This window comes from Oncorhynchus mykiss, chromosome 19, assembly GCF_057628025.1.
Source record: "Oncorhynchus mykiss isolate SJ-2025 chromosome 19, ASM5762802v1, whole genome shotgun sequence".
NCBI classification, from domain to species: domain Eukaryota; kingdom Metazoa; phylum Chordata; class Actinopteri; order Salmoniformes; family Salmonidae; genus Oncorhynchus; species Oncorhynchus mykiss.
The window spans coordinates 64,257,176-64,279,504 of record NC_143040.1 but is presented as its reverse complement, the minus strand read 5'-3'; the positions used below and the strand labels follow the sequence as shown (position 1 = coordinate 64,279,504).

The following is a 22,329-nucleotide window of genomic DNA, read 5'->3' as shown; positions in this document are numbered from 1 at the left end:
ACGTTTTCTGTAAGTCTTCACAAGGTTTTCACACACTGTTGCTGGTATTTTGGCCCATTCCTCCATGCAGATATCTTCTAGAGCAGTGATGTTTTGGGGCTGTTGCTGGGCAACACGGACTTTCAACTCCCTCCAAAGATTTTCTATGGGGTTGAGATCTGGAGACTGGCTAGGCCACTCCAGGACCACGAAACGCTTCTTACGAAGCCACTCCTTCGTTGTCCGGGCGGTGTGTTTGGGATCATTGTCATGCTGAAAGACCCAGCCACGTTTCATCTTCAATGCCCTTGCTGATGGAAGGAGGTTTTCACTCAAAATCTCACGATACATGGCCCCATTCATTCTTTCCTTTACACGAATCAGTCGTCCTGGTCCCTTTGCAGAAAAACAGCCCCAAAGCATGATGTTTCCACCCCCATGTTTCACAGTAGGTATGGTGTTCTTTGGATGCAACTCAGCATTCTTTGTCCTCCAAACACGACGAGTTGAGTTTTTACCATTTTACCAAAAGGTTCTATTTTGGTTTCATCTGACCATATGACATTCACTAGGTCCCCCCGTGTGGTTCTGGGATTTTTGCTCACCGTTCTTGTGATCATTTTGACCCCACGGGATGAGATCTTGCGCAGAGCCCCAGATTGAGGGAGATTGTCAGTGGTCTTGTATGTCTTCCATTTCCTAATAATTGCTCCCACAGTTGATTTCTTCAAACCAAGCTGCTTACCTATTGCAGATTCAGTCTTCCCAGCCTGGTGCAGGTCTACAATTTTGTTTCTGGTGTCCTTTGACAGCTCTTTGGTCTTGGCCATAGTGGAGTTCGGAGTGCGACTGTTTGAGGTTGTGGACAGGCGTCTTTTATACTGATAACAAGTTCAAACAGGTGCCATTAATACAGGTAACGAGTGGAGGACAGAGGAGCCTCTTAAAGAAGAAGTTACAGGTCTGTGAGAGCCAGAAATCTTGCTTGTTTGAAGGTGACCAAATACTTATTTTCCACCATAATTTGCAAATAAATTCATAAAAAATCCTACAATGTGATTTTCTGGATTTCTTTTTCTCATTTTGTCTGTCATAGTTGAAGTGCACATATGATGAAAAGTACAGGCCTCTCTCATATTTAAGTGGGAGAACATGCATTGGTGGCTGACTAAATACTTTTTCGCCCCACTGTATATACACACACAAAATTATGTGGACACCCCTTCAAATGAGTGGATTTAACTATTTCAGCCACATCCGTTGCTGACAGATGTATAAAATCGAGTTCACAGCCATGCAATCTCCATTGACAAACATTGGCAGTAGAATGGCCTTACTGAAGAGCTCAGTGACTTTCAACGTGGCACCGTCATGTGATGCCACCTTTCAGGTTGTCAAATGTATGCCCTGCAAGAGCTGGCCTTGTCAACTGCAAGTGCTATTATTGTGAAGTGGAAATGGTAGGCCACACAAGTTCACAGTTGCAACACTCACGACAGAGTTCCAAACAACATCAGCAAAATAACAGTTCGTCGGGAGCTTCACGAAATGGGTTTCCATGGCCGAGCAGCCGCACACAAGCCTAATGCCTCGTTCACATCGAAAGCGTCATTGCATTTTGGTACTCCAGAAGTACATTCATTTCCAATAGAACGCTGCGTTTGTGTTGCAGTGTGTTCTGTGTGGTGCATACGTTGGATTTATCGAACGTACAGTTTAAGTCGGTTTAAGTCATTAAAACTGGTTTTTCAACCGCTCCACAAATTCCTTGTTAAACTATAGTTTTGGCAAATCGGTTAGGACATCTACTTTGTGCATGACAAGTAGTTTTTCCATCTATTGTTACCAGACAGATTATTTCACTGTATCACAATTCCAGTGGGTCAGAAGTTTACATACACTAAGTTGACTGTGCCTTTAAACAGCTTGGAAAATTCCAGAAAATGACATCATGGCTGTATAAGCTTCTGATGTGTTAATTGACATAATTTGAGTCAATTGGAAGTGTACCTGTGGATGTATTTCAAGGCCTACCTCAATGCGTAAGATCACCATGCCCAACGCCAAACGTCGGCTGGAGTGGTGTAAAGCTCGCCACCATTGGAACTCTGGAGCAGTGGAGTGATGAATCACGCTTCACCATCTGGCAGTCCGATGGACAAATCTGGGTTTGGCGGATGCCAGTAGAAAGCTAGTTGCCCCAATGCATAGTGCCATCTGTAAAGTTTGGTGGAGGAGGAATAATGTTCTGGGGCTGTTTTTCATGGTTTTAGGCTAAGCCCCTTAGTTCCAGTGAAGGGAATACTTAAAGCTACAGCATACAATTACATTCTAGACGATTTTGTGCTTTCAACTTTGTGGCAACAGTTTGGGAAGGCCCTTTCCTGTTTCAGCATGGAAATGCCCCCATGCACAACACGAGGTTCATACAGAAATGGTTTGTTGAGATCAGTGTGGAAGAACTTGACTGGCCTGCACAGAGCCCTGACCTCAACCCCATCAAACACCTTTGGGGTGAATTGGAACACCAACTGCAAGCCAGGCCTAATTGCCCAACATCAGTGCCAGTCCTCACTAATGCTTTTCTGGCTGAATGGAAGCAAGTCCCTGCAGCAATGTTCCAACATCTAGTGGGATTGCCTTCCCAGAAGAGTGGAGGCTGTTATTGCAGCAAAGGACCAACTCCATATTAATCCCCCATGATTTTGGAATTAGATTTTTGACGAGCAGGTGTCCACATACTTTTGGTCATGTAGTGTAGCTGTAGCATCAACATGCAGTAAGTGTCAAGCAAACAGAAATAACATCAGCATCAAGAAAACCATAACCTAAGACATATTGGTATGACTCTGAGTGACCCCACCTTCCTCCTCCGATAGCAAAAGAGTCCAGGTCTCCCTTTATGAAGAAGGAGTTTTCTCCAGTCCACTTGAAACACTGTGGGACGTGACAAGGACAGAGTCAGTATAGGATACCAACACAGGAGTACCCCTCTGTGCTTATGAATGACCTTGCTTTTCTGTAATGCTATGCATATACAGTACACTATTGATAGCAATGAGTTCCTACACGTTGTTTGTGCATAAAAATGCAGAAAGGGACCTTTTTCTTAATCCACATTCACGCACAAATCGATTATGTGACGTTGGTAGAGACCTTGATGTGAATAGTAATTTGGTTGCTATGGAAACTCCTGCAATATTATGTCATCAAGATTTACAACGAACAGTATCGTCTTTTCAGTTAGTTTGGCAAAATAACAATTCTGCACCTATACCTTAAAAAGCCACATTTCAGATTAGAACATGTGGGAGAGAATTGTATGGCATTGTATGCGTCATAGTGTGTGTGTGTCATAGTGTGTCATAGTGCGTCATAGTGCGTGTGTGTCATAAGGTGTGTGTGTGTGTGTGTGTGGGTGAGCCATATTGTGTGTGTGCATGTGTGTGTGTCTTGCCTGACCTTGAAGCGAGGAAGCAGCATGAAGAGGAATGTCTCTCCGGTGCCGTAGAAGGTCTCGCTTGGCCTCAGAGGGTGAGAGAGGAAGCTCCCAAACACCTGGGGCACAGAGAAACAAACCTACCATTAACCAAAATACAACTCTTTGGTAACCAAACGAGACAGACTTCATAAAATGGAGGACTTCATAGGTGACCACAACGAACTCTGTCTGTGGCTCCTGGAAAATCGGTATGTTATTCAAACTAACCCCACAGTAGTCTTGACCTGTGGGCGTCCAAGTTAATAGTGCAAATGAAATGAAAAGCAGGTAGTCTATAGCACACATTCTGTGTAATCTCTAACACCAAAGTCAGATAGATATTCGAAATATGGTGCGTGGAACATTAGGGGTGTCGTTTGTAACGTGAAAATAACAAATACGAGTACATAAAAAGGACACCTGATTAAGTGAGTCCTTGATGACCATGAGTATAGGCGAGTCGCTGCCTTTCAGCCTCCGGTAGAGGGACTTGAGGCTGGAGCCGTGACGAGACGTGCTGTAAGCCAGCTGCCACGTGTGGCCCACTGTCCTGGGTGGCAGTTCCACTGAGAGCTGGAGAAAGATGGACGGATGGAGAAGGAGAAAGAGTGGCGGGTGAGTGAGAGAGAGACAGAAGGGGCAAAAAGATAGGAGAATATACACTTATTACAGGTTTAAAATGAGTGGAAAAGAAAGTGAAAGGGAGAGAGGGAGATAGTTGGTATCTAAGTGAATGGGACTGGAAACCATAAGCCACTTGCAGAGCTGACCTGCAGGGCTCATTAGATAATGTATTGGTTCAAAGTGATCACAGCACTGCTCTGCTTAATTCATTTTTTATTTAACCTTTATTTAACTAGGCAAGTCAGTTAAGAACAAATTCTTATTTACAATGACGGCCTACTCCGGCCAGACCCTAACCTGGACGACACTGGGCAAAGTGATGTAAAATAAAAACGTGATTTTCCTGTGTTTTATTTACACTGAGTGTACAAAACATTAGGAACACCTTCCTACTATTGAGTAGCACCCCCCCAGAGCGGCCTCAACTCTACAAGGTGACGAAAGCATTCCACAGGGATACTGGTCAATATGGACTTCACCCTCTGAATGGCACACATACACAATCCATGTCTCAATTGTCTCAAGGCTTAAAAATCATTCTTCAACCGGTCTCCTTCCCTTCATCTACACTGATTGAAGAAAGAGCAGGTGTTCCTAATGTTCTGTACCCTCGGTGGATATTTCCACACCGAGTTTGGAATAATAATGTGAAATTGTGAAAATTATGATTATGCTCTTTTAAATGTAAGAGCTGTTTGAAAAGACCGCTTGAAATGACTAATTGCAGCCTATTGTGGTGGGACGGAATTTTGGCCTGCCTGGTGCACTAGGCGGTAAATTAGATAATAGATAATGTTCCCTCTACGCTGCACTCGTGTGTGGCAGCATATCTATTCCAGGACTGCCACGCAGAAGAAATGCCAGGCCGCGCTGAGACGCAAGAGATTAAAATTCACAGAGTTTGCAAAGGAGTAGATTTCTATTGGCTGGGGTAGACCACAAGCAGTCTTTCAATCACCTGCGAGTGATTGAGCTTTTCAGATCAGTTCAGATCCGAGTGCTTATCAGTGGATATTCGTAGATATTCTTTGCTCTTTAGCGAGTTATAACCCCAGTTATAAATAAGTATAGGTCAGCAATGGGGAGTTACTGTATCCTACAAGAGCACAAAATGTGTACGCTACATTTCAAGCTGTCTTTAAAAGGACAGTCCGGTAAAAAGCTCATGTCTTGTATTTTGAGACAGGCTTGAATATGCAAATAAGCCAATATGCAGAGGGGTAGCCTACATTGTTTTATTCTCTGTATGGTAATAATTATTATTTTGTAAAGTGGTTTCAAATAGGTGACTGTAATTTATAGGCCAACAATATGCTCGAACAGCCACAATAATGTCTAAAACTGTAAGGGTACAGCCTCAGTGTTCACCGTAAAAGCGCGCCGGAAGTTGCACATAATTCTCACAATGTTCAAGTTTCCGCTCACAAGACCTACAATTTTCTCAGTGCCTCAAAAAATAATCGGGAACATTGTTAATAGACACAATAATAAAATAGAGTTCCAAACCCCTCTGTCAATAACAGTTCATTTTCAGTTTGCCCCTCCCCACTCAGACACTCCGAGCAAAATTCTTGCTTAAAAATTGCTCTTTGCTAAGAAGCTATATTTGTTTATTTTTGACCATTTTAATAAAAAATAATCACAGTAAGGTACTTAATTGTTACCCAGAAATAATATGATAGAGATAAAAATGGCTATATTGGATCTTCATACCTGATCCCTTCCTACTTGACCCTCCATCGTGAAACATGGCCACAGAAGAGGTTTTGCATATTTTCAGTACTCTACTCAGCACCAAGGTTCAGTAAATGAATTGCACTGTGTTTGACTGAAGGCCAGGGCTGCTCAAGGGAGACTGAGGCAGAAGTAGTGAGGTTCAGTCTCAGACTCTGGATTTAACTTTAAACCCAGACCAGTCAACGCATTTGTGGAAGTAGAGGCAAGAAGAGTAACGTGTGTAATTTCTTCTATATGTGTGGCGCTGGCCAGCGACATTAATTTCCCATTTGGGATTAATTAAGTAATTGTCTCTCCTTCTTATCCAAGAATGGATGAGATCTGTGAATGATCTTCCATTGTGAATGTGTGTGTGATTAGATGAGACAGAGCGTGTGTTTTGTGAAGTTCTGTCTATGAATATGTGCTCACACTCACCTCTCTGACAAGCGATGCGTCTAAGATGCGACTCTGGGCTACGATCTCACACAGTCCCTCTGGATCTTTGTCCATGTCCAGGGGGAGTCTCCCTCTACCATCCTCCACTGTCACCAGCTGCAACACAAGACACGCAACCTAGTTATAAACCCATTAAAATCCCATTGTCGCGAAAACTTGACCCACACGTCAAACAATAACCCCTGATCCCACCTAAACACTTCTCAAACTTTTAAACAATTGCCCAAACTTCCCCAGGCCATGGTGTGCACAAGGGGTCTTTACTTAACGCTATAGTCAAAAGCAATGTATTGCTGTTTACCTGTATGTCCACATCAGGCACTCCAGCCTTTCTTTATGACTCTCCTCAACTCTAAAATGCAGCCCCAGTAAAATACACTTACCTCCCAGTCCTCCGCAGTCTAAAATCCCGACTTACCTCCCAGTCCTCCCCAGTAAAATCCAGACTTACCTCCCAGTCCTCCCCAGTAAAATACAAACTTACTTCCCAATCCTCCCAAGTAAAATACAGACTTACTTCCCAATCCTCCCAAGTAAAACACAGATTTACCTCCCAGTCCTCCCCAGTAAAATGCAGACTTACCTCCCAGTTCTTCCCAGTAAAATACAGATTTAACACCCAGTCCTCCTCAGTCTAAAATACAGACTTACCTCAGCCTTCTCCAGTAAAATCCAGACTTACCTCCCAGTCCTCCCCAGTAAAATCCAGACTTACCGCCCAGTCCTCCCCAGTAAAATCCAGACTTTCCTCCCAGTCCTCCTCAGTCTAAAATGCAGACTTACCTCCCAGTCCTCCCCAGTAAAATCCAGACTTACCTCCCAGTTCTCCCCAGTAAAATCCAGACTTACCTCCCAGTCCTCCCCAGTCCGCCCATGGTTCTTGGACACCTCCTGTTCTTCTTCCTTCTCCTCCTCTTCTCTGTCTTCAACCAGTACAAACTCCTCCTCATCGCCCTCCTCCGACCCTCCCTCCAGCATGCACAGGCCAGGCCTCCAGTGGTTCATGTAGGCATACAGCTCATCTGAGCTACAGACGACAAGACACGACAGACCTTTGATTAACTAAAAAAAACTTGAAGCCTACATTCCTCAGCATTCAACAGCAATTCAAATCGCTACAGGAGACATGTTAAACTTGATGTTAATGTTAGACATTGACATTGTGAGGTGTTAATGTTCACAGAATCTAAAAGGAATGTTAATGTTCAACTAAAACAGTCTGTTTCTGTGGCTCCAGACTGCAGACGGTTACCTCTCCTGGGAGAAGGCGAACCAGGAGTCCCTCCGGGGTAAGGTTTTGTTTGTCCCCAGCAGCAAGCCTGCAGCCACACCCTTCTTCTTCCCAGTGGATTGCTGGAGTCGCAGCCTGACAAACACCAGACCTCCAGAAGTCCCTGAAGACAGTCTAGAGGGGCCTGGAGAAGAGGGAGGGGGAGAATGAGGGAGAGAGAGGGAGCGAGAAAGCGAGAGAGAGAACGAGAGAAAGGTGGAAAGAGAGGGGAAAGGATGGAGAAAAATTAACTAAACAGTACTCCTTGGGATAAAACCATGATAATAACCTATTGACTTGATTCCTTTCCTTACCTGGTGTCTGATTCCTCACAGACTGCTGCTTCTTTGTACCCTCTCTGTCCACCAGCTCCATCCTCACTTTATTCCCTGTCCCTGCTGCCTCTTGTCCACCACAACAGAAGGTGGCAGCACTGCTCAACACAGCTCCTCCCACAGTCCTGGATGACTGCACAGCCAGCTCTTCCAGCGGACTACCCTTCCCCTCCAGCTGCCACTCAGCCATGTCACTGCTCCTCTCCTCCTCAGAGAACCCCTGGACCAGGCTCAGAGCCAGGGCAGACCTCAGCTCTGATGTAGCAGCAGACACCAGTGCTGGGACAGTCTCCCCCTTGTGGTGTGGAGGGCTACTGCTGCTTCGCCTCCCACCCTGCTCGAGCATCTTGACAGTTTTGGAGCCAGTTTTCTGTATGTTTTTAGTTCCATTCCACCTAGTAACAGGTTAAATAATAATTTTTAAGCCTCGAGACAATTGAGACATGGACTGTGTATGTGTGTCATTCAGAGCGTGAATGGGCAAGACAAAATGAATGGTGGGTGTGCAACTCAATATTAGGAAGGTGTTCCTAATGTTTAGTATACTCAGTGTATGTTGCATGTTCTGCAATATCTGACCCAGCAAACATTCCTTGACACCATAGATGTCCAAGGGCCAATTTCATTGACTATGATAGACAGGAGAGGGACAAGGCCAAGTGCATCATAAAGGACCCTACACACAATCTTGCCAAATGTTTTGAACTGCTGCCCTCTGGAAGGAGATACAAGGTCCCACTGTTCAGCAAGAATAGGAGCAGGAGCAAGTTCCATTCCGATGGCCATCATGCTGCTGAACAGTGGGCCATAGGACAGCTGTAGGATGCTGAACAGTGGGCCATAGGACAGCTGTAGGATGCTGAACAGTAGGCCATGGAACAGATGGAGGCTGTTGAACAGTGGTCCTAGGACAGATGTAGGATGCTGAACAGTAGGCCATGGGACAGATGGAGGCTGTTGAACAGTGGTCCTAGGACAGATGTAGGCCCAATACACAGTTGGACAGTAGACCACATAAACTGAATAATGATGTGTGCATTATTATTATCTTTCCAGTGTTTCCCATTTTCAATGCATTATAGTGTATTATTTTCTTGTGTATCTGTATGTTGCCTTCACAAAATGAATTTCCATGTAAATGGACAATAAAGTCTATCCTGTCGTATCATATACCCCATTTCCACTGCTAGATATTAGGGATTATACAGTATTTAAAGCTGCAATATGTTAACTTTTTGGGAGACCTGAACAAATTCACATAGAAATGTGAGTTATAGATTTGTCATTCTCATTGAAAGAAAGTCAAAGAAGTGGTAGATCTGTTCTATCTGAGCTACTTCTATGCAAGCTATGCTTCCTGTTCTTAAGTTTAGTTTTTGTGTCTTTCACTTTCGGTCTTGTACACCAGCTTTAAACAGCTGAAAATACAATATTTTGGGTTACTGAAAATATATTTAACAGCGGTTCAGATGGTACAATTATTCTCTACATTGCTTGTTTGTAACAAACTAAAAATGTCAGACACCCACACTACACAAGTCAGCGTGCATATTCGAGATACACCAATTTAACACAGGTCTGCGCAGAATATAGGATCATAATAGTGACCTCCTAAGTTAAACGCCTTCCAAGGCATTGTGAAGATATGTTGATCTGTGCAGAGCTACACCAAATCGGTGTGTGCCTTGAACGTGCACATAGCCATTTTAGCGCTGACCTGTGTGTGGAGGAGTTGAAGTGCACATGGGAGATGTCAGAGTAGAAGGAGACCGAGGCCAGGCTGTCCACTGAGCAGGACAGCAGGTACTCCTCACAGCCGTGCTCTATCACCAACGGGTGGGTCTTACAAGGGTCAAAGAACATCTTATTGGACGTCACCAGCAAGATACCAGAAACCACACCCTGGTGAGAGAGAGAGAGACGGGTGAGAGACAGGTGAGCATGTGTAGAAAGAAAGGTGAGAGATGAGAGATGAGTGGGAGGTGAGAGAGATGAGCAGGTATGTTATTAGGATCCCCATTAGCCGTTTCTGAAGCAGCAGCTACTCTTCCTGAGGTCCACACGACACACGACACAATACAGAACATCAATAGACAAGAACAGTTCAAGGACTGAACTACACACATTTTAAATAAGAACAATAGAACCAAAATAGGTTCTACGGACAGTTGCATGCATACATACATTAGTACATATAAACCGTGTACAAAACATTAGGAACACTTTCCTAATATTGAGTTACACCCCCCCATTTTTCCCTCAGAACAGCCTCAGTTCGTCGGGGCATGGACTCTACAAGGTGTCGAAAGCGTTCCACAGGGATACTGGCCAATGTGGACTTCAATGCTTCCTACAGTTGTGTCAAGTTGACATGATGTCCTTTGGGTGACGGACAATTTTTGATACACACTGGAAACTGTTGAGTGTGAAAAAAACAGCAGCATTGCAGTTCTTGACACACCGGTGCACCTGGCACCTACTACCATACCCCGTTCAAAGGCTCTTACATTTGTTTGTCTTGCCATTCACCCTCTGAATGACAACTGTCTCAAGGCTTAAAAATCCTTCATTAACCTGTCTCCTCCATTCCTCCACTCAAGTGACATCAATAAGGGATCATAGCTTTCACCTGGTCAGTTTATGTCAGTGGAAAGAGTGTTCTTAATGATTTGTACACTCAGTGTACATACAGTGCCTTGCGAAAGTATTCGGTCCCCTTGAACTTTGCGACCTTTTGCCACATTTCAGGCTTCAAACATGAAGATATAAAACTGTATTTTTTTGTGAAGAATCAACAACAAGTGGGACACAATCATGAAGTGGAACGACATTTATTGGATATTTCAAACTTTTTTAACAAATCAAAAACTGAAAAATTGGGCGTGCAAAATTATTCAGCCCCCTTAAGTTAATACTTTGTAGCGCCACCTTTTGCTGCGATTACAGCTGTAAGTCGCTTGGGGTATGTCTCTATCAGTTTTGCACATCGAGAGACTGACATTTTTTCCCATTCCTCCTTGTAAAACAGCTCGAGCTCAGTGAGGTTGGATGGAGAGCATTTGTGAACAGCAGTTTTCAGTTCTTTCCACAGCCAATAAATGTCGTTCCACTTCATGATTGTGTCCCACTTGTTGTTGATTCTTCACAAAAAAATACAGTTTTATATGGGGGCCTCAGTCCAGCCTCTCTCAGCATTTTGCGGACAGTCTGAGCACTGATGGAGGGATTGTGCGTTCCTGGTGTAACTTGGGCAGTTGTTGTTGCCATCCTCTACCTGTCCCGCAGGTGTGATGTTCAGATGTACTGATCCTATGCAGGTGTTGTTGCATGTGGTCTGCCACTGCGAGGATGATCAGCTGTTCGTTCTGTCTTAGGCGTCTCACAGTACAGACATTGCAATTTATTGCCCTGGCCACATCTGCAGTCCTCATGCCTCCTTGCAGCATACCAAAGGCACATTCACGTAGATGAGCAGGGACCCTGGGCATCTTTCTTTTGGTGTATTTAAGAGTCATAGAAAGGCCTCTTTAGTGTCCTAAGTTTTCATAACTGTGACCTTAATTGCCTACCATCTGTAAGCTGTTAGTGTCTTAATGACTGTTCCAAATGTGCATGTTAATTAATTGTTTGTGGTTCAATGAACAAGCAAGGGAAACAGTGTTTAGACACTTTACAATGAAGATCTGTGAAGTTATATTTCTACGAATTATCTTTGAAAGTAAATCCAGGTATGGTACAGAAACAATATGATGGTAGGAAAATCGGGACACCATCTAGATACCACCCAACCCGAAATCAATCTCTCCTCTACTTTGAGCCATACTGTGGACATTAGCCCTCTGTACATAGAAGGGCAAGACGTGCTGCTCTGTTCTGGACCAGTTGCAGCTTTTCTAGGTCCTTTGCAGCACTTCACCATATCAACGGGCAATAGTCAAGATTAGGTCAAACTAGAGCCTGCAGGACTTGTTTGGTCAACTGTGGTGTTAAAAGTGCTGAGTATCTCCACAACAATTGAATCAATATGCCTTTACCATGACAATTTATAGTCTAAGGTGACATGCTAGTGATAGATCATTAGAGGGCCTTGTGAAATGCCACACTTTCCATGTTTTCCATTAGAGAAGCTTCCATTCAATAAAACCCTCTGTTCTATTGGATAGATAGCTCTCAACCCATAATATGGTCGAGGATGTAAAGGCATAGCACATATGTTTTTCTAATAACAGATTATGGTCAATAATATCAAAGGCTGCAATGAAGTCTAACAATACAGCTCCAACAATCTTCTTATTACCAATTTCTTTCAGCCAATCATCAGTCATTTGTGCCAGTGCAGTTGAGCGCCCTTCTCTGTAAGCATGTGGAAAGTCAGAGAAATACAGAGAAATACAGTAGCATTGTATCTGCTCCACACAAAAAAAATCCCCCAAAGGTTTGCTATGAGCCAGTTAGCTGAGACAGTTAGGAATGGCTATAGAGTCAGCTACCATCCTCAGTAGCTTTCCATCTATGTTGTTAATGCCAGGAGGTGAGAGAGGTGAGCGGGTGGTGAGAGAGGTGAGTGGGTGGTGAGAGAGGTGAGAGGTGAGTGGGTGGTGAGAGGTGAGTGGGTGGTGAGAGATGAGTGGGTGGTGAGAGAGGTGAGTGGGTGGTGAGAGAGGTGAGTGGGTGGTGAGATAGGTGAGTGGGTGGTGAGAGAGGTGAGTGGGTGGTGAGAGAGGTGAGTGGGTGGTGAGAGAGGTGAGAGGGTGGTGAGAGAGGTGAGTGAGTGGTGAAACAGAGGTCAGCAAGAGGTTAGAGAGGAGTGAGCGAGAATGACTAGTCTCCACGCACCTTGCGGTCAGTGATGTAGCGGCAGAAGAGCTTGAGGTACGGCATGGCCGCTGGCCCCTCCCCCAGGGAACACTCAGGTGGGAGGGCCAGTAGGCAGATCTGTCCATCAGGCATTGGCACTGCCTCCACATCCTATGAGAATCAAAGCAAGCACTGTTTTTATTTTTTTTAAACACAGCAGAGGAAATGCACTTTTTTAAAGTCTAGTGGAGCAGCGGTCTAAGGCATTGCATCTCAGTACTAGAGGCGTCACTACAGACCCTGGCTCGATCCCGGGCTGTATCACAACTGGCCGTGATCGTGAGTCTCATAGGGCGGTGCACAATTGGCCCAGCATCGTCCAGGGTTATTAGGGGAGGGTTTGGCCGGGGCAGGCCCTCATTGTAAAATAAGAATTTGTTCTTAACTGACTTGCCTAGTTAAATAAAATAAAAATAAAAGTCAGCAGTGTTTAAAGAAGCCATTATCCACTCATTAAAACAGTGCTTTACATTGAAAGCTAACTAAGCAGCTTCCAAAAGAACAGCATTTGAACAAACAACCAATCATTGCCATTAGCCAAAAGTTTTTCCAGTCCTGCATTGACTCTTGTTCTATTGAGCAATTTCAGCTCTGCTAAGCTAGTTTAGCCTCTCTTAACAAGAACAGGCCCGACATGACACAGAAAAACATGGTTAAATCATTTAAAAACATTGTTAAATGTACTTCCTCTTCTGTGTGGATTGTGGAATAAATTCATCCACATTGTCCTTACCAGTAACTTATCATACTCTGTGTCCGGTGACGGGGAGTGAGGGCTGGGCGATGGGGCCGGAGAAAGCCCTGGGTCAGTGTCCAACTCTGGCTCCAGCCTGAGGTCGGGGTCAGGGTGCGTCGCCACGGGAGGTGAGCCTTGGCCAGAGCCTTTACTCTTGGGAACGCGGAGGTGCTTCAAAATGGAAGAGCGTAGAAACATCACAACACAGAACAACAAAAACTCAAGCACTGCTGTTAATAATGCTCTGCCAAGTCTAGGACCTCCCACTTCCTCTTTCTAACTGAACTTTACATCTGCGGTCTCATCTGTTGCCTACTGGAGTGGAGGGATGGACACTTGATTGGTAACCATGCAAATAGGTTTTCCCAGAATGCCATGTGGTGAAGGCTATGCTCTGTCACTCACTTTGCATGTCAAATCCATAGTGGAAGGGACAAACAAAACAGCAACATATGTCACTACGCTGACTTTTCATCATTATACTGGAAGAAAAACACACGTATGGAGATAAAAGATGACAATGTACACATTTTGTCCGTTTCTCTTCAAATGATATGAAGCTGATCATACCCGCAGGCCTGCAATTAGTGTGTCAGGTCTCCTCACCGTGAGATGTGACAGAAATAACCTGTCACATCTCACAGTGAGGAGAATGTTCAGAATGCTGATACAAAGACAGAAGATACCAGTGTCATAAACTGTATGTATGCATGTTTGTAGCATCTGATAAGGTTGGGAACCATGGTGACTTTTTCTTACCTCCCGGGAGATGAGGGAGGAGGAGGTGGAGAGATGCCTGTTCAGCTTGGTCTGATCTCCCAGGCTACTGTACTGGGAGGTGACACTGAACACAGTGTCTTCATGGTGGGCCTGGGAGTACACACATAGTGCAGAAATCCACGTTAGGTACTCCAATATGAAAATAAAATCAGACCAAATAATACCAATCTTTTCCATTAATTTGAGATTGAGGCCTACTTATTTTCCGAACGCTTATTAGCTAGATCTACACCTATGACTACAGACACAGGAGATAGGGCTGCTGCCCTATGAGGTGTTCCGGCTCACACCAGTCAAGGCTTGTGTAAGGCTACTTACTACTACACCTATCAATACAGATTACTGAAGAAGCACAATAATATCATGCGAATCCTCCATCCGCTGCCTCCCACACAACACAACCAAAACTCAGCTATTGACAGATGGGGCCCATTGACCTAAATTATGTTCTAACGCTTGACAGACTCCATGCAGACAGGGAGCGCAACTTTCACTGGGGACGGGGGGACATGACCCCCACCACATTCTAAAATTGCATTTTTTATAATTGCAGTTATATCAGTGCACTGTGATACAAAAACGCGGCTTCGTGGTGCTTCAGGACCTTGCAGACGCCTCAGAGCGGTCGGGTAGGCTGTTTGGCGGTTACAGCCAGCTAGATTTAGGACCGCGCAGACACACCAGAGCGTGCAGACAGGCTGTGAGAAGGCAAAGCTTCTGACCAGCACGGTGCTACTTTCTGCAGATGCTGTCTGCGTGTTGTAAGAGCAAACAGAGCAGAAACGGGCTACTCTTTATTTGACTGATGTAGCTGGCAAGATAACTTCTGTTTCATTTAACAGAAAAAAAGTGTTTATTCCCAGTGCTGAGCTAGTAGTGTAACTGACATGTAACGTTAGCTAATTAATTCATCCCATCTCAACTAAACTTCTGTCTGAAGAGAATGGACTAGGTGGTAGCTACCATGGACAGTTCAGCTCTCGCCTCTAGCCATCTGTCAGATAGCAGTATCTAACAGCTGTTGTGTGTATAGAAATGTTTTGTAGCCTTTTTGTCCCATTTGAATAGAAGAAAATGAACTTGGCTAGTTTTTGCCAGTTGATGTACCATTAGAGCCTGCCAAAACTTGGCTAAGGTTAGCTAGCTAGCTAGCTCACCAACTTTAGGTATTAGTTTTTCTCCAATCACATCAGATCTGAATCAAACAATGAAACCTGCGGCAAAACAATGAAAGACTGATATTCTGGCGTTTTTTGACAGTGCACTGAGTTCTTTTGTTGTCAGTATAACAATGTAATGTTAGCATTCCCCAAGAGAAGATGGCTTTCACTTCAGCAGTAATAAATTCATGAACTTCTTTGAGAAAAAGATCATGATCATTAGAAAGCAAATTACGGACTCCTCTTTAAATCTGCGTATTCCTCCAAAGCTCAGTTGTCCTGAGTCTGCACAACTCTGCCAGGACCTAGGATCAAGGGAGACACTCAAGTGTGTTAGTACTATATCTCTTGAACAATGATGAACATAATCATGGCCTCTAAACCTTCAAGCTGCATACTGGACCCTATTCCAACTAAACTACTGAAAGAGCTGCTTCCTGTGCTTGGCCCTCCTATGTTGAACAAAATAAATGGCTCTCTATCCACCGGATGTGTACCAAACACACTAAAAGTGTCAGTAATAAAGCGTCTCTTGAAAAAGCCAAACCTTGACCCAGAAAATATAAAAAACTAGCGGCCTATATCAAATCTTCCATTCCTCTCAAAAATGTTAGAAAAAGCTGTTGTGCAGCAACTCACTGCCTTCCTGAAGACAAACAATGTATACGAAATGCTTCAGTCTGGTTTTAGACCCCATCATAGCACTGAGACTGCACTTGTGAAGGTGGTAAATGACATTTTAATGGCGTCAGACCGAGGCTCTGCATCTGTCCTCGTGCTCCTAGACCTTAGTGCTGCTTTTGGTACCATCGATCACCACATTCTTTTGGAGAGATTGGAAACCCAAATTGGTCTACACGGACAAGTTCTGGCCTGGATTAGATCTTATCTGTCGGAAAGATATCAGTTTGTCTCTGTGAATGGTTTGTCCTCTGACAAATCAACTGTAAATTTCGGTGTTCCTCAAGGTTCCGTTTTAGGGCCACTATTGTTTTCACTATATATTTTACCTCTTGGGGATGTCATTCGAAAACATAATGTTAACTTTCACTGCATTGCGGATGACACACAGCTGTACATTTCAATGAAACATGGTGAAGCCCCAAAATTGCCCTGGCTAGAAGCCTGTGTTTCAGACATAAGGAAGTGGATGGCTGCAAACTTTCTTGCTGTTTTAGGCTGCATTTCTGTACAGCACTTTGATATATCAGCTGATGTAAGAAGGGCTATATAAATACATTTGATTTTGATTTGATTATTGATCTGTCCGTTTCCCTAGCTAATTACCTACTTTTCACACTTACACGGTAATAACATATCTACAGACTACACTGTCATGGTGCACAGTAAGTACGCAACACAATATTGATGATGATGATGAATGGATACAGATGTCTGAATGCCCAGTCATGTTCATATCATCTCAAACATAAATTACTGCAGTTTCAGACCATCCATTGAACATCCCGTATGCCAGTGAAACTGAATTACATGCAGTCAGAAGTGTCATTCCTGCGCTGGAGGTGTAAAACACAAAAGGGGACATATTTGCATTATTTTATGATCTTGGTTTGGCTCACAAGATCAGCATGTCTACAGATTCTCCCTGTTTTTGTTTGCTTGGAAATGTTGATACTGAAGACTGTTATCAGAAGAACCTAGCATTTATAGCAGGTAAGAAATGCATGTCCATTAATTGGAAGGTTGGTTATCCTCCCACAATATCACAATAGATGGCAGAAGTGTCAAGTTATGTATCACTAGATTTGATGTATTACTAGATTAAGGGTACACTGTGCAATTCCTAAAGTCTGGGTGCCTTATATGGAATAGCCTACTGTATGACAAAAGGGGTCTGTATTGAAAACATGAGATTTTCTTAGTCGAGCAGTCGCAAATAGAAACAAAAATGTCACGTCACACGAGACGCCTGTGTGATTTGCGCCTGTCTTAGTGGAGGCCATGGAGATGCCACGGTCCAAGAATATGGGAATTGTGGCTCAGATGCACAAGCCCGTCTCTCTCCAGAATGCGCTCTCCCCTGCCATTTTGTGAGTATTCATTGTTTCATAACTTCCTTGCTTGCTACGTCTATCACTTCCCCATTACATACATCCCCAGTAGTAGCCTACATTAACCTTTAATTCACATAATTTCTAATCTGCAATTGTTTGTTTGGTAAATGGTCATTTCTGTTAATGCATTCAATAGGTTATTATTTTAGTCATTTACTGTTCTCATTGTCAGAGTGGACATGTGTTTTACAGAACTCACAACCTATGCTACCCCTTGTTTCTCACATCACATTTATGAGTTGTCAATTTATTGATCGTCCTTTGTTTGAAATGCTTTTGTCAAGGTTGAATAAGGACACGCACATGATTACACATATAGAAGTAGGACTAGTCTACCTGGCCTACACGCAAATGTAGTTCGATAAATGTGCCCATTTTGGGGATGTCTAGCAATATTTCTGATTGTCTTAAATCACCAAAGTAATTTTATTCACCTCAAACAGCAAGTAAACAAAGTCTGTTTTTAGAATCAATTGAGAACTCATTCTCAAACTATTTGAACAATATTTCCAGCTCTCTCCCTTTTGATAACCACTCGGCATGAAAGGGAAAAATGTAATTCTCTGATCCAGTGGAAATGTCATAAAATACCTGATTACTTCTCATCCATTGCACCTACAGCTGTCTCTCTCCCGAGCTCACTGGAGTGGGAAACTGAAGGGCCAGAATATTTTATACAATGTTTAAAGTTTGCTGGTATAAGTTTTTGGGTGACAGAGTTGATACAATGTTTCAAGATGGTTGGAGACAATGTGATTTATAGGATATTTATTTTTATAAATATATTATTTTTTATTTTCTACCTGCAGGCTGCAATGTCTTTGTGTTGGCTTTATGTAGGTTATTATGTATTAGATAATTGGCAATGGCAATAAAAGTAACTTTAAATTTTGATTTAGATAGAATGTAGATTAACCACAGACAATGATTGTGAGATACAAAGACTATTGTAAATTAAATGAAACTGTTCCATGAAAATGTGCACATGAAACTCATAACTGGTATGCAGATTGGTAGAAATGGTACAATAATCAGGCACTCCAAATGGAAAAGGTTGCCCACCGCTGGCATAGCCTATTACCGGCAACTTCAGAAGAGTAACTCTGCCAAGGTCAGCAGCAGCGGGAGAAGGCGGGTCAGGAACAGGTTTTGTTTCTTCTGGTTATGCGGTCTTGATCTCTGGCTCCCTCAAATAATTTGTGTGCGTGCATAAAGCATCAGACAAGTTCAGTACATATAGCCTAGTTGACTTTATTAAACACATATGCAGGCCTCAACCACTACCCTGAGAGCACTTGATTCAGTGTATCATGCAGCCCTCAGGTTCATTACAAATCAAAAACGTCTAACACATTATTGTGATCTCTACAGCGCTGTTGGATGGTCGTCATTGACCTTGCCTAGGCTTAAACACTGGTATACACTGATTTATAAGGCCACATTGGGTAAAACGCCATTTTATCTCTGTTCTTTTTTAGTCAGGTCGGTAAATAAATAACAATTAGGGTCCCATTCACATTTGCTTCTAACAGTACCAAAAATTAGAACAGGTGATGGTAGAAATAGTTTTAGTTACTTAGCTCCGTGGTCCTGGAATTCTCTCCTGAATTTTATAACATTTGATGATCTAGTTTCGTTGGTAGAGTTTAAACACTTGATCGATGTATATATCATAGAAGAGTGTAATTGTTTTTAGGCCAGCTGTTTTTAGTCAAGACTTTCGTGTTTTTTATGTAAAAATGTTTTTGTTGTACTGTATGTGTGTTTCTAGTTTTGTTTAATGGTGTGTTAGTGTATGTAAGTTGTTTTGTCTGAAACGTTGTTCCCCATGCTGCTATTGGAACAGGTCTCTCTTGGAAAAGAGATGTTCTCAATGAGAAAAACCTGTATAAATAAAAGCTAAAAAAAAAAGCTACAAAATAAAACATAGGGTGTGTCTATATAGGCCTATGGAAAAATACAGGTTTTAAAATTTCGACCAATTGATGGACAGTCGGGGACAGTCCTAGTAGGAATGCTGGAAATTGGCATTAGATGCCCCAAAACATTCCGAGGGAGGACCCTCTGCCAGATTATGTCCCCTCCACTTCTAAAACTAAAGTTGTGCCACAGCATGCAGTCATTATTCAAGCATAGCTATGTGTGTGCGTGTGTGTACATGCTTGCAAACGATACTGTTGAAAATATGCCTTCCGTGTGAGTGTTAAAACATATTTAAACTGATGGCGAGCCATAGTGATACAGGCTACAAGTTCGGCATTATTTTAACACTGGTTTAGTGAATCCACCTCACATCCTACATGACAGATAGACATGGAACTCATTCATATTTCCATAACTGTAAAACAAAAGTCCATAGTCCAAGTACCTAACTGCAAAGAATACAAAGGGCCTAAGTGGATCATAGACATTCTGTCTACTTTACATATTCCGTCCGAATTCAGTTATCAACACTAACATCATTGTCACACGATGATTCCAGATTCAGAGCAACACTGGTCCTTAAAAGTCTCTTAATATGCTGTATATCTTTTCAATGTATATTTTCTAGACAGATGTGCATTAGAAAGGGATTTTCTAGACACCCCAAAAAAGTTATTGAATACATGGTTTTGCCTTCATTTAAGTTACTACAGTAGTTCCACATATCCATATCTGCTTTATGAAAGACATGATCTGATAACAACGTTTAAAAGCTGTAGTAATAGAAGCTTCTAAATCTGTATATAATAGAATTACCAGCATTTATTTTCATCACATACCATACATACCACTGTCCTTCCATTATAACTGTTGTAGAGCTTCTGAATATACCGGTGGATACCCATTGAAATAGGGGAAGATCTGGAACTAATCGCTGAACACTGTTTCACTGAAATACAGCTTGTCTGACCTTTGAACATTTATTATCAGCATCTTTCAATACCATATATACAGTATTATGCAATGTATCGGTTATCAAGTGTGTGGGTAAAGCAGGTCTTAAATATGTTATCATTATTGATCTACGAGTAGGTCTACATGAGATTGTGACTCACCATACAGTCTGCTTTGTCATCAGATGGTTGACCCTCTTCCCTGGATTTAGCTGTGGCGCGCTCTGGTACCCATGTAGCTTCTACGAAGGCAAGATGTAAAAACATTGTGTTGATAAGCGATAGATGATGACTCTTTCCACCAATTCTTTCTGCTCCTGAAATCCAACAGCTGTTTCTCCAAATCTACTTGTTTGCGGTCCTGTAAATCATTTTAATTAATGCAAAACAACTCCCTCCTCTTAAATCTAGCCCTGTGTGTGGCGTTCATCTTTACAAAATGTGGCACTGCTCTCTAATACCTACATGAGGCATTATGGATGTTTTGGAGTTTTATTAAGGTACTGAGGATTCTCCTTGAATGTCAGGCCTGCCTGCAACAAGGCAGCTGTGTTGGCGCTAACAAATTGCGCGTACACTTGTGCTACAACCTAGGCAAGACCAGAAGTAAAATCCCCCAAAAGAATATCAAAGTTCTGTGTGGGTGCCCTCGGTACTGAATATAATCCGAAAGAAATACTACAATATAGAATACATGAGGCAGAAGGCATCTTGCACCTCTACAGTTCTTGGATACTTGTTTCCTTGATTGAAAGAGAGCGACTTATTACAAAACTGCATAATCAGATTTAGGGAAAACAAGTAGGTCATAAGTATTTGAGCTAAATAAACACGGTCTATGGTGAAAATGCTACCAATTACATGTCACAAACATGATTTGTTACAAGTAAGTTAACAGATTTTACACAAGTGATTTTTCAGGTATACTAATAATCGTATCTAAATGGATATCACTAAAAGCATACTGCTGTGTTCTGTAAAAGGGACTCAAAAATAAGCCATTTAACCACAGACAAGCACATTCAGAATCACTGTTGTCTTACTTTGAGTGCTGGCAAAACCTGTCCCCTCAGTTATGGATGGCATGAGGAAATGACAATAGGATCATGTGCTTATGAGTGAATGTTTCTGAGTGACAGAGTCCACGGGTATTTTGTATCCATGTCATCCTGAGAGAAGTTCCCAAGCATTCCTAGCTGCAGTTTTGCAATTCCTCATAAGTAATTTAAATGTTTTATTTAACCTTTATTTAACTAAGCAAGTCAGTCAAGAACAAATTCTTATTTACAATGACGGCCTACACCGGCCAAACCCTCCCCTCCTAACCCAGACAACGCTGGGCCAATTGTGCACCGCCCTATGGGACTCCCAATCACGGCCGGTTGTGAGACAGCCTGGATTCGAACCAGGGTGTCTGTAGTGACGCCTCTAGCACTGAGATGCAGTGCGCCATTCGGGAGCCCAATAAATAAATGCTAGAGAGAGGAATTCTCCTTACCAACCTTCCTTTGAGTGTGTTATCTGTCATTTCATAGGTTGTTTACTATGAAAATACACAACACATTTATAAACACCATATGAATAATTGGATAGGGAACTAACGCTGCTACCAAGCCCCTACTGGGGCAAACAAAGCACAGGCTGACTTAGATATCGAGATAATCATGTTAAGAGATACCTCACCTTGGAGGTAATACCGGCGCAGTTGGGGGTTCCGGATGTGGCGGACGTGGTCAAAGGGACGCCCCACGGCACGGTGGGACTGACCGCTGTCCCTGGCCTCCTTGGTTGGGCCGGTCTGAGGCCCTGTCTCCCAGGGGCCGGCGATGAAGCCGGGGGGCTGAGCAACACCAGGAGGGAGCTTGGACCCCAGTCTGGAGGGGAGACAGACATGTCGCAAGGATCTGTACACAATTCCTGGAAGCTAAATATGTACCGGTTCTTCCATGGCCTGCACACTCACCAGACATGTCACCCATTG

General features: G+C 43.0%; 1 protein-coding gene across 1 annotated transcript in view; it reads right to left on the bottom strand.

Annotated features, from left to right (window-relative positions):
* Nucleotides 1–22,329, bottom strand: part of LOC110498387 (oxidation resistance protein 1A) — a 28,030-nt gene that overhangs the window by 1,795 nt on the left and 3,906 nt on the right. Inside the window, exons 3-15 of the mRNA XM_036955112.2 lie at nt 22,032–22,222; nt 20,511–20,590; nt 14,217–14,327; nt 13,455–13,628; nt 12,701–12,832; nt 9,582–9,766; nt 7,844–8,259; nt 7,512–7,674; nt 7,109–7,286; nt 6,239–6,355; nt 3,881–4,033; nt 3,442–3,537; nt 2,843–2,916 (exon numbers count right to left, since the gene is read on the bottom strand). Of these exons, the coding sequence (XP_036811007.1) occupies nt 2,843–2,916; nt 3,442–3,537; nt 3,881–4,033; nt 6,239–6,355; nt 7,109–7,286; nt 7,512–7,674; nt 7,844–8,259; nt 9,582–9,766; nt 12,701–12,832; nt 13,455–13,628; nt 14,217–14,327; nt 20,511–20,590; nt 22,032–22,222 (2,070 nt within the window). The remainder of the gene's footprint in view (nt 1–2,842; nt 2,917–3,441; nt 3,538–3,880; nt 4,034–6,238; nt 6,356–7,108; nt 7,287–7,511; nt 7,675–7,843; nt 8,260–9,581; nt 9,767–12,700; nt 12,833–13,454; nt 13,629–14,216; nt 14,328–20,510; nt 20,591–22,031; nt 22,223–22,329) is intronic.